This window comes from Entelurus aequoreus, linkage group LG27, assembly GCF_033978785.1.
Source record: "Entelurus aequoreus isolate RoL-2023_Sb linkage group LG27, RoL_Eaeq_v1.1, whole genome shotgun sequence".
Taxonomy (NCBI): domain Eukaryota; kingdom Metazoa; phylum Chordata; class Actinopteri; order Syngnathiformes; family Syngnathidae; genus Entelurus; species Entelurus aequoreus.
The window spans coordinates 1,295,767-1,307,998 of record NC_084757.1 but is presented as its reverse complement, the minus strand read 5'-3'; the positions used below and the strand labels follow the sequence as shown (position 1 = coordinate 1,307,998).

At 50.6% G+C, this 12,232-nt stretch overlaps 1 protein-coding gene across 1 annotated transcript in view; it reads right to left on the bottom strand.

Moving 5' to 3' along the window:
• LOC133644047 (angiomotin-like 2a) overlaps window positions 1-12,232 on the bottom strand; it is a 41,929-nt gene that overhangs the window by 7,136 nt on the left and 22,561 nt on the right. The window contains exons 7-8 of the mRNA XM_062038367.1: window positions 3,374-3,546; window positions 451-552 (exon numbers count right to left, since the gene is read on the bottom strand). Coding sequence (XP_061894351.1) covers window positions 451-552; window positions 3,374-3,546 — 275 coding nt within the window. The remainder of the gene's footprint in view (window positions 1-450; window positions 553-3,373; window positions 3,547-12,232) is intronic.

The window sequence follows — 12,232 nt, the reverse complement described above, 5'->3', positions numbered from 1 at the left end:
ACATAATTATGACCTTCTCCTACACATTTCTTACCTTCTCTTGCACACGTATTACCTTCTCTTACATACTTATTACCTATTCTTCCACACTTGTTACCTTCTCTTACCTACTTCTTACCTTCTGTTACCTACTTCTTACCTTCTTGTACACATTTCTTACCTTCTCTTACATACTTCTTACCTTCTCTTACATAAGTATTACATTCTCTTACCTACTTCTTACCTTCTGTTACCTACTTCTTACCTTATGTTACCTACTTCTTACCTTCATACTTCTTACCTTCTCTTACATACTTCTTACCTTCTCTTACATATGTATTATCTTCTCTTACCTACTTCTTACCTTCTGTTACCTACTTCTTACCTTCTCTTCTTACCTACTCTTACATACTTGTTACCCCTGGTAAGCTACTTGTCACCGTGTGTTGCCTCCACTAAGATGGTGTGTACCTGTTCTCCACTTCCTGCTGTGGTGGACAGGTGACAGGCAGGTCCACGTTAAAGCTGCTGTCAGGAGAATGTGGAGGCGACTTGTTGATGATGCTGGTGTCTCTGTGAGGAACATGACTATATCATTATCATGCGTCTGGAGGTTTAGCGTGTGACATGCCACAAGTGACATGTAACATGCGACATGTAACAAGCGACATGTAACAAGCGACAAGTGACACGTCACATGTAACAAATGACATGCGACATGTAACATTTGACATGTAACAAGCGACAAGTGACACGTCACATGTAACAAATGACATGCGACATGTAACATTTGACATGTAACAAGAGACAAGTGACATGTGACATGCGGCAGGTGACATGTGTCATGTGACAGAAGACAGGTGACATGCAACAAATGACATCCGACATACGACATGTCACTTGAGACAAGTGACATGCGACATGTAACATTTGACATGTAACAAGCAACAAGTGACATGTCACATGTAACAAGTGACAAGTGACATGCAACATGCGACAGGTGTCATGTGACAGAAGACAGGTGACATGCGACATGTAACATTTGACATGTAACAAGCGACAAGTGACACGTCACATGTAACAAATGACATGCGACATGTAACATTTGACATGTAACAAGAGACAAGTGACATGTGACATGCGGCAGGTGACATGTGTCATGTGACAGAAGACAGGTGACATGCAACAAATGACATCCGACATGCGACATGTCACTTGAGACAAGTGACATGCGACATGTAACATTTGACATGTAAAAAGCGACAAGTGACACGTCACTTGTAACAATTGACATGTGACATGCGACAGGTGACATGTGACAGGTGACATGTGAAAGAAGACATGTGACAGGTGTCATGTGACAGGTGACAAGTGTCATGTGACAGAAGACAGGTGACATGTGACATGAGAGAGAAGACAGGTGACATGTGACAGGTGCCATGAGAGAGAAGACAGGTGACATGTGACAGGTGTCATGAGAGAGAAGACAGGTGACATGGGACAGGTGCCATGAGAGAGAAGACAGGTGACATGTGACAGGTGTCATGAGAGAGAAGACAGGTGACATGTGACAGGTGCCATGAGAGATAAGACAGGTGACATGGGACAGGTGTCATGAGAGAGAAGACAGGTGACATGTGACAGGTGCCATGAGAGAGAAGACAGGTGACATGGGACAGAAGTCATGAGAGAGAAGACAGGTGACATGGGACAGAAGACAGGTGACATGGGACAGAAGTCATGAGAGAGAAGACAGGTGACATGTGACAGGTGTCATGTGATTGAGACTTTTATTAGTAGGTTGCACAGTGAAGTACATATTCCGTACAATTGACCACTAAATGGTAACACCCGAATAAGTTTTTCAACTTGTTTAAGTCGGGGACAGAAGACAGGTGACAGGTGTCATGAGAGAGAAGACAGGTGACATGGGACAGGTGTCATGAGAGAGAAGAAAGGTGACATGAGACAGGTGTCATGTGACAGAAGACAGGTGACATGGGACAGGTGTCATGTGACAGAAGACAGGTGACATGGGACAGGTGTCATGAGAGAGAAGACAGGTGACATGGGACAGGTGTCATGTGACATAAGACAGGTGACATGGGACAGGTGTCATGAGAGAGAAGACAGGTGACATGGGACAGGTGTCATGTGACAGAAGACAGGTGACATGGGACAGGTGTCATGAGAGAGAAGACAGGTGACATGTGACAGAAGATCAGGTGACATGTGACAGAAGACAGGTGACATGTGTCATGTGACAGGTAACAAGTGTCATGTGACAGAAGACAGGTGAAATGTGACAGGTGTCATGAGAGAGAAGACAGGTGACATGTGACAGAAGATCAGGTGACATGTGACAGAAGACAGGTGACATGTGTCATGTGACAGCTAACAAGTGTCATGTGACAGAAGACAGGTGACATGTGAAAGGTGTCATGAGAGAGAAGACAGGTGTCATGTGACAGGTAACAAGTGTCATGTGACAGAAGACAGGTGACATGTGACAGGTGTCATGAGAGAGAAGACAGGTGACATGGGACAGGTGTCATGAGAGAGAAGACAGGTGACATGGGACAGGTGTCATGTGACAGAAGACAGGTGACATGGGACAGGTGTCATGAGAGAGAAGACAGGTGACATGTGACAGAAGATCAGGTGACATGTGACAGAAGACAGGTGACATGTGTCATGTGACAGGTAACAAGTGCCATGTGACAGAAGACAGGTGACGTGCCATGTGACAGAAGACAGGTGACATGTGACAGGTGACATGTGTCATGTGACAAAAGACAGGTGACATTTGACAGGTGTCATGTGACAGGTGACATGTGACAGGTGACATGTGACAGAAGACAGGTGACATGTGACAGGTGTCATGTGACAGGTGACATGTGTCATGTGACAGAAGACAGAAGACAGAAGACAGGTGACATGTGACAGGTGTCATGTGACAGGTGACATGTAACAGAAGACACGTGACATGTGACAGAAGACAGGTGACATGTGACAGATGACATGTGACAGGTGTCATGTGACAGAAGACAGGTGACAGGTGTGATGTGACAGGTGTCATGTGACAGGTGTCATGTGACATGTGCCAGAAGACACGTGACATGTGACAGAAGACAGGTGACATGAGACAGAAGACACGTGACATGTGACAGAAGACAGGTGACATGTGACAGAAGACAGGTGACATGAGACAGAAGACACGTGACATGTGACAGAAGACACGTGACATGTGACAGAAGACAGGTGACATGAGACAGAAGACACGTGACATGTGACAGAAGACAGGTGACATGAGACAGAAGACACGTGACATGTGACAGAAGACAGGTGACATGTGTCAGGTGACAGGTGTCATGTGACATAAGACAGGTGGTACCTGTGTGCCGCAGCGTCCACAGCAAAGTACCTCATGGTACTCTCTTGCAGGTACTTGTGCTCCCGCCTGGTGATGTCATCCTCCAGGACCAGGATGTGCTGCTCTCGCTCCCTCAGCTGCTGCTGCCACAAGCAGGACTCTGGCTCTGTAGCCTGCAGGCCCGAGGTCCGCTTCTGAGGGCGAGAGGGATGTGACAATGCACGCCATGTCTCACGGGGGGATGTGACAATGTACGCCATGTCTCACGGGGGGATGTGACAATGCACGCCATGTCTCACAAGAGGGATGTGACAATGCACACCATGTCTCACAAGAGGGATGTGACAATGCACGCCATGTCTCACAAGAGGGATGTGACAATGCACGCCATGTCTCACGGGGGGATGTGACAATGCACACCATGTCTCACAAGGGGGATGTGACAATGCACACCATGTCTCACAAGAGGGATGTGACAATGCACGCCATGTCTCACAAGGGGGATGTGACAATGCACACCATGTCTCACAAGAGGGATGTGACAATGCACGCCATGTTTCACGGGGGGATGTGACAATGCACGCCATGTCTCACGGGGGGATGTGACAATGCACGCCATGTCTCACGGGGGGATGTGACAATGCACGCCATGTCTCACAAGAGGGATGTGACAATGCACACCATGTCTCACAAGAGGGATGTGACAATGCACACCATGTCTCACAAGAGGGATGTGACAATGCACACCATGTCTCACAAGGGGGATGTGACAATGCACACCATGTCTCACAAGAGGGATGTGACAATGCACGCCATGTCTCACAAGGGGGATGTGACAATGCACACCATGTCTCACAAGGGGGATGTGACAATGCACACCATGTCTCACAAGAGGGATGTGACAATGCACGCCATGTCTCACAAGGGGGATGTGACAATGCACACCATGTCTCACAAGAGGGATGTGACAATGCACGCCATGTTTCACGGGGGGATGTGACAATGCACGCCATGTCTCACGGGGGGATGTGACAATGCACGCCATGTCTCACGGGGGGATGTGACAATGCACGCCATGTCTCACAAGAGGGATGTGACAATGCACACCATGTCTCACAAGAGGGATGTGACAATGCACACCATGTCTCACAAGAGGGATGTGACAATGCACACCATGTCTCACAAGGGGGATGTGACAATGCACACCATGTCTCACAAGAGGGATGTGACAATGCACGCCATGTCTCACAAGGGGGATGTGACAATGCACACCATGTCTCACAAGGGGGATGTGACAATGCACACCATGTCTCACAAGAGGGATGTGACAATGCACGCCATGTCTCACAAGGGGGATGTGACAATGCACACCATGTCTCACAAGAGGGATGTGACAATGCACGCCATGTTTCACGGGGGGATGTGACAATGCACGCCATGTCTCACGGGGGGATGTGACAATGCACGCCATGTCTCACGGGGGGATGTGACAATGCACGCCATGTCTCACAAGAGGGATGTGACAATGCACACCATGTCTCACAAGAGGGATGTGACAATGCACACCATGTCTCACAAGGGGGATGTGACAATGCACACCATGTCTCACAAGAGGGATGTGACAATGCACGCCATGTCTCACAAGGGGGATGTGACAATGCACACCATGTCTCACAAGGGGGATGTGACAATGCACACCATGTCTCACAAGAGGGATGTGACAATGCACGCCATGTCTCACAAGGGGGATGTGACAATGCACACCATGTCTCACAAGGGGGATGTGACAATGCACGCCATGTCTCACGGGGGGATGTGACAATGTACGCCATGTCTCACGGGGGGATGTGACAATGCACGCCATGTCTCACAAGAGGGATGTGACAATGCACACCATGTCTCACAAGAGGGATGTGACAATGCACGCCATGTCTCACAAGAGGGATGTGACAATGCACACCATGTCTCACAAGAGGGATGTGACAATGCACACCATGTCTCACAAGGGGGATGTGACAATGCACACCATGTCTCACAAGAGGGATGTGACAATGCACGCCATGTCTCACAAGGGGGATGTGACAATGCACACCATGTCTCACAAGGGGGATGTGACAATGCACACCATGTCTCACAAGAGGGATGTGACAATGCACGCCATGTCTCACAAGGGGGATGTGACAATGCACACCATGTCTCACAAGAGGGATGTGACAATGCACGCCATGTTTCACGGGGGGATGTGACAATGCACGCCATGTCTCACGGGGGGATGTGACAATGCACGCCATGTCTCACGGGGGATGTGACAATGCACGCCATGTCTCACAAGAGGGATGTGACAATGCACACCATGTCTCACAAGAGGGATGTGACAATGCACACCATGTCTCACAAGAGGGATGTGACAATGCACACCATGTCTCACAAGGGGGATGTGACAATGCACACCATGTCTCACAAGAGGGATGTGACAATGCACGCCATGTCTCACAAGGGGGATGTGACAATGCACACCATGTCTCACAAGGGGGATGTGACAATGCACACCATGTCTCACAAGAGGGATGTGACAATGCACGCCATGTCTCACAAGGGGGATGTGACAATGCACACCATGTCTCACAAGAGGGATGTGACAATGCACGCCATGTTTCACGGGGGGATGTGACAATGCACGCCATGTCTCACGGGGGGATGTGACAATGCACGCCATGTCTCACGGGGGGATGTGACAATGCACGCCATGTCTCACAAGAGGGATGTGACAATGCACACCATGTCTCACAAGAGGGATGTGACAATGCACACCATGTCTCACAAGAGGGATGTGACAATGCACACCATGTCTCACAAGGGGGATGTGACAATGCACACCATGTCTCACAAGAGGGATGTGACAATGCACGCCATGTCTCACAAGGGGGATGTGACAATGCACACCATGTCTCACAAGGGGGATGTGACAATGCACACCATGTCTCACAAGAGGGATGTGACAATGCACGCCATGTCTCACAAGGGGGATGTGACAATGCACACCATGTCTCACAAGAGGGATGTGACAATGCACGCCATGTTTCACGGGGGGATGTGACAATGCACGCCATGTCTCACGGGGGGATGTGACAATGCACGCCATGTCTCACGGGGGGATGTGACAATGCACGCCATGTCTCACAAGAGGGATGTGACAATGCACGCCATGTCTCACAAGAGGGATGTGACAATGCACACCATGTCTCACAAGAGGGATGTGACAATGCACGCCATGTCTCACAAGGGGGATGTGACAATGCACACCATGTCTCACAAGGGGGATGTGACAATGCACACCATGTCTCACAAGAGGGATGTGACAATGCACGCCATGTCTCACAAGGGGGATGTGACAATGCACACCATGTCTCACAAGAGGGATGTGACAATGCACGCCATGTTTCACGGGGGGATGTGACAATGCACGCCATGTCTCACGGGGGGATGTGACAATGCACGCCATGTCTCACGGGGGGATGTGACAATGCACGCCATGTCTCACAAGAGGGATGTGACAATGCACACCATGTCTCACAAGAGGGATGTGACAATGCACACCATGTCTCACAAGAGGGATGTGACAATGCACACCATGTCTCACAAGGGGGATGTGACAATGCACACCATGTCTCACAAGAGGGATGTGACAATGCACGCCATGTCTCACAAGGGGGATGTGACAATGCACACCATGTCTCACAAGGGGGATGTGACAATGCACACCATGTCTCACAAGAGGGATGTGACAATGCACGCCATGTCTCACAAGGGGGATGTGACAATGCACACCATGTCTCACAAGAGGGATGTGACAATGCACGCCATGTTTCACGGGGGGATGTGACAATGCACGCCATGTCTCACGGGGGGATGTGACAATGCACGCCATGTCTCACGGGGGGATGTGACAATGCACGCCATGTCTCACAAGAGGGATGTGACAATGCACGCCATGTCTCACAAGAGGGATGTGACAATGCACACCATGTCTCACAAGAGGGATGTGACAATGCACGCCATGTCTCACAAGAGGGATGTGACAATGCACGCCATGTCTCACGGGGGATGTGACAATGCACACCATGTCTCACAAGGGGGATGTGACAATGCACACCATGTCTCACAAGAGGGATGTGACAATGCACGCCATGTCTCACAAGGGGGATGTGACAATGCACACCATGTCTCACAAGGGGGATGTGACAATGCACACCATGTCTCACAAGAGGGATGTGACATTGCACGCCATGTCTCACAAGGGGGATGTGACAATGCACACCATGTCTCACAAGAGGGATGTGACAATGCACGCCATGTTTCACGGGGGGATGTGACAATGCACGCCATGTCTCACGGGGGGATGTGACAATGCACGCCATGTCTCACGGGGGGATGTGACAATGCACGCCATGTCTCACAAGAGGGATGTGACAATGCACACCATGTCTCACAAGAGGGATGTGACAATGCACACCATGTCTCACAAGGGGATGTGACAATGCACACCATGTCTCACAAGAGGGATGTGACAATGCACGCCATGTCTCACAAGGGGGATGTGACAATGCACACCATGTCTCACAAGGGGGATGTGACAATGCACACCATGTCTCACAAGAGGGATGTGACAATGCACGCCATGTCTCACAAGGGGGATGTGACAATGCACACCATGTCTCACAAGAGGGATGTGACAATGCACGCCATGTTTCACGGGGGGATGTGACAATGCACGCCATGTCTCACGGGGGGATGTGACAATGCACGCCATGTCTCACGGGGGGATGTGACAATGCACGCCATGTCTCACAAGAGGGATGTGACAATGCACACCATGTCTCACAAGAGGGATGTGACAATGCACACCATGTCTCACAAGGGGGATGTGACAATGCACACCATGTCTCACAAGAGGGATGTGACAATGCACGCCATGTCTCACAAGGGGGATGTGACAATGCACACCATGTCTCACAAGGGGGATGTGACAATGCACACCATGTCTCACAAGAGGGATGTGACAATGCACGCCATGTCTCACAAGGGGGATGTGACAATGCACACCATGTCTCACAAGGGGGATGTGACAATGCACGCCATGTCTCACGGGGGGATGTGACAATGTACACCATGTCTCACGGGGGGATGTGACAATGCACGCCATGTCTCACAAGAGGGATGTGACAATGCACACCATGTCTCACAAGAGGGATGTGACAATGCACGCCATGTCTCACAAGAGGGATGTGACAATGCACACCATGTCTCACAAGAGGGATGTGACAATGCACACCATGTCTCACAAGGGGGATGTGACAATGCACACCATGTCTCACAAGAGGGATGTGACAATGCACGCCATGTCTCACAAGGGGGATGTGACAATGCACACCATGTCTCACAAGGGGGATGTGACAATGCACACCATGTCTCACAAGAGGGATGTGACAATGCACGCCATGTCTCACAAGGGGGATGTGACAATGCACACCATGTCTCACAAGAGGGATGTGACAATGCACGCCATGTTTCACGGGGGGATGTGACAATGCACGCCATGTCTCACGGGGGGATGTGACAATGCACGCCATGTCTCACGGGGGGATGTGACAATGCACGCCATGTCTCACAAGAGGGATGTGACAATGCACACCATGTCTCACAAGAGGGATGTGACAATGCACACCATGTCTCACAAGAGGGATGTGACAATGCACACCATGTCTCACAAGGGGGATGTGACAATGCACACCATGTCTCACAAGAGGGATGTGACAATGCACGCCATGTCTCACAAGGGGGATGTGACAATGCACACCATGTCTCACAAGGGGGATGTGACAATGCACACCATGTCTCACAAGAGGGATGTGACAATGCACGCCATGTCTCACAAGGGGGATGTGACAATGCACACCATGTCTCACAAGAGGGATGTGACAATGCACGCCATGTTTCACGGGGGGATGTGACAATGCACGCCATGTCTCACGGGGGGATGTGACAATGCACGCCATGTCTCACGGGGGGATGTGACAATGCACGCCATGTCTCACAAGAGGGATGTGACAATGCACACCATGTCTCACAAGAGGGATGTGACAATGCACACCATGTCTCACAAGAGGGATGTGACAATGCACACCATGTCTCACAAGGGGGATGTGACAATGCACACCATGTCTCACAAGAGGGATGTGACAATGCACGCCATGTCTCACAAGGGGGATGTGACAATGCACACCATGTCTCACAAGGGGGATGTGACAATGCACACCATGTCTCACAAGAGGGATGTGACAATGCACGCCATGTCTCACAAGGGGGATGTGACAATGCACACCATGTCTCACAAGAGGGATGTGACAATGCACGCCATGTTTCACGGGGGGATGTGACAATGCACGCCATGTCTCACGGGGGGATGTGACAATGCACGCCATGTCTCACGGGGGGATGTGACAATGCACGCCATGTCTCACAAGAGGGATGTGACAATGCACGCCATGTCTCACAAGAGGGATGTGACAATGCACACCATGTCTCACAAGAGGGATGTGACAATGCACGCCATGTCTCACAAGGGGGATGTGACAATGCACACCATGTCTCACAAGGGGGATGTGACAATGCACACCATGTCTCACAAGAGGGATGTGACAATGCACGCCATGTCTCACAAGGGGGATGTGACAATGCACACCATGTCTCACAAGAGGGATGTGACAATGCACGCCATGTTTCACGGGGGGATGTGACAATGCACGCCATGTCTCACGGGGGGATGTGACAATGCACGCCATGTCTCACGGGGGGATGTGACAATGCACGCCATGTCTCACAAGAGGGATGTGACAATGCACACCATGTCTCACAAGAGGGATGTGACAATGCACACCATGTCTCACAAGAGGGATGTGACAATGCACACCATGTCTCACAAGGGGGATGTGACAATGCACACCATGTCTCACAAGAGGGATGTGACAATGCACGCCATGTCTCACAAGGGGGATGTGACAATGCACACCATGTCTCACAAGGGGGATGTGACAATGCACACCATGTCTCACAAGAGGGATGTGACAATGCACGCCATGTCTCACAAGGGGGATGTGACAATGCACACCATGTCTCACAAGAGGGATGTGACAATGCACGCCATGTTTCACGGGGGGATGTGACAATGCACGCCATGTCTCACGGGGGATGTGACAATGCACGCCATGTCTCACGGGGGGATGTGACAATGCACGCCATGTCTCACAAGAGGGATGTGACAATGCACGCCATGTCTCACAAGAGGGATGTGACAATGCACACCATGTCTCACAAGAGGGATGTGACAATGCACGCCATGTCTCACAAGAGGGATGTGACAATGCACGCCATGTCTCACAGGGGGATGTGACAATGCACACCATGTCTCACAAGGGGGATGTGACAATGCACACCATGTCTCACAAGAGGGATGTGACAATGCACGCCATGTCTCACAAGGGGGATGTGACAATGCACACCATGTCTCACAAGGGGGATGTGACAATGCACACCATGTCTCACAAGAGGGATGTGACATTGCACGCCATGTCTCACAAGGGGGATGTGACAATGCACACCATGTCTCACAAGAGGGATGTGACAATGCACGCCATGTTTCACGGGGGGATGTGACAATGCACGCCATGTCTCACGGGGGGATGTGACAATGCACGCCATGTCTCACGGGGGATGTGACAATGCACGCCATGTCTCACAAGAGGGATGTGACAATGCACACCATGTCTCACAAGAGGGATGTGACAATGCACACCATGTCTCACAAGGGGGATGTGACAATGCACACCATGTCTCACAAGAGGGATGTGACAATGCACGCCATGTCTCACAAGGGGGATGTGACAATGCACACCATGTCTCACAAGGGGGATGTGACAATGCACACCATGTCTCACAAGAGGGATGTGACAATGCACGCCATGTCTCACAAGGGGGATGTGACAATGCACACCATGTCTCACAAGAGGGATGTGACAATGCACGCCATGTCTCACGGGGGGATGTGACAATGCACGCCATGTCTCACGGGGGGATGTGACAATGCACGCCATGTCTCACAGGGGGATGTGACAATGCACGCCATGTCTCACAAGAGGGATGTGACAATGCACACCATGTCTCACAAGAGGGATGTGACAATGCACACCATGTCTCACAAGGGGGATGTGACAATGCACACCATGTCTCACAAGAGGGATGTGACAATGCACGCCATGTCTCACAAGGGGGATGTGACAATGCACACCATGTCTCACAAGGGGGATGTGACAATGCACACCATGTCTCACAAGAGGGATGTGACAATGCACGCCATGTCTCACAAGGGGGATGTGACAATGCACACCATGTCTCACAAGGGGATGTGACAATGCACGCCATGTCTCACAGGGGGATGTGACAATGCACACCATGTCTCACGGGGGATGTGACAATGCACACCATGTCTCACAAGAGGGATGTGACAATGCACACCATGTCTCACAAGAGGGATGTGACAATGCACGCCATGTCTCACAAGAGGGATGTGACAATGCACACCATGTCTCACAAGAGGGATGTGACAATGCACACCATGTCTCACAAGGGGATGTGACAATGCACACCATGTCTCACAAGAGGGATGTGACAATGCACGCCATGTCTCACAAGGGGGATGTGACAATGCACACCATGTCTCACAAGGGGATGTGACAATGCACACCATGTCTCACAAGAGGGATGTGACAATGCACGCCATGTCTCACAAGGGGATGTGACAATGCACACCATGTCTCACAAGAG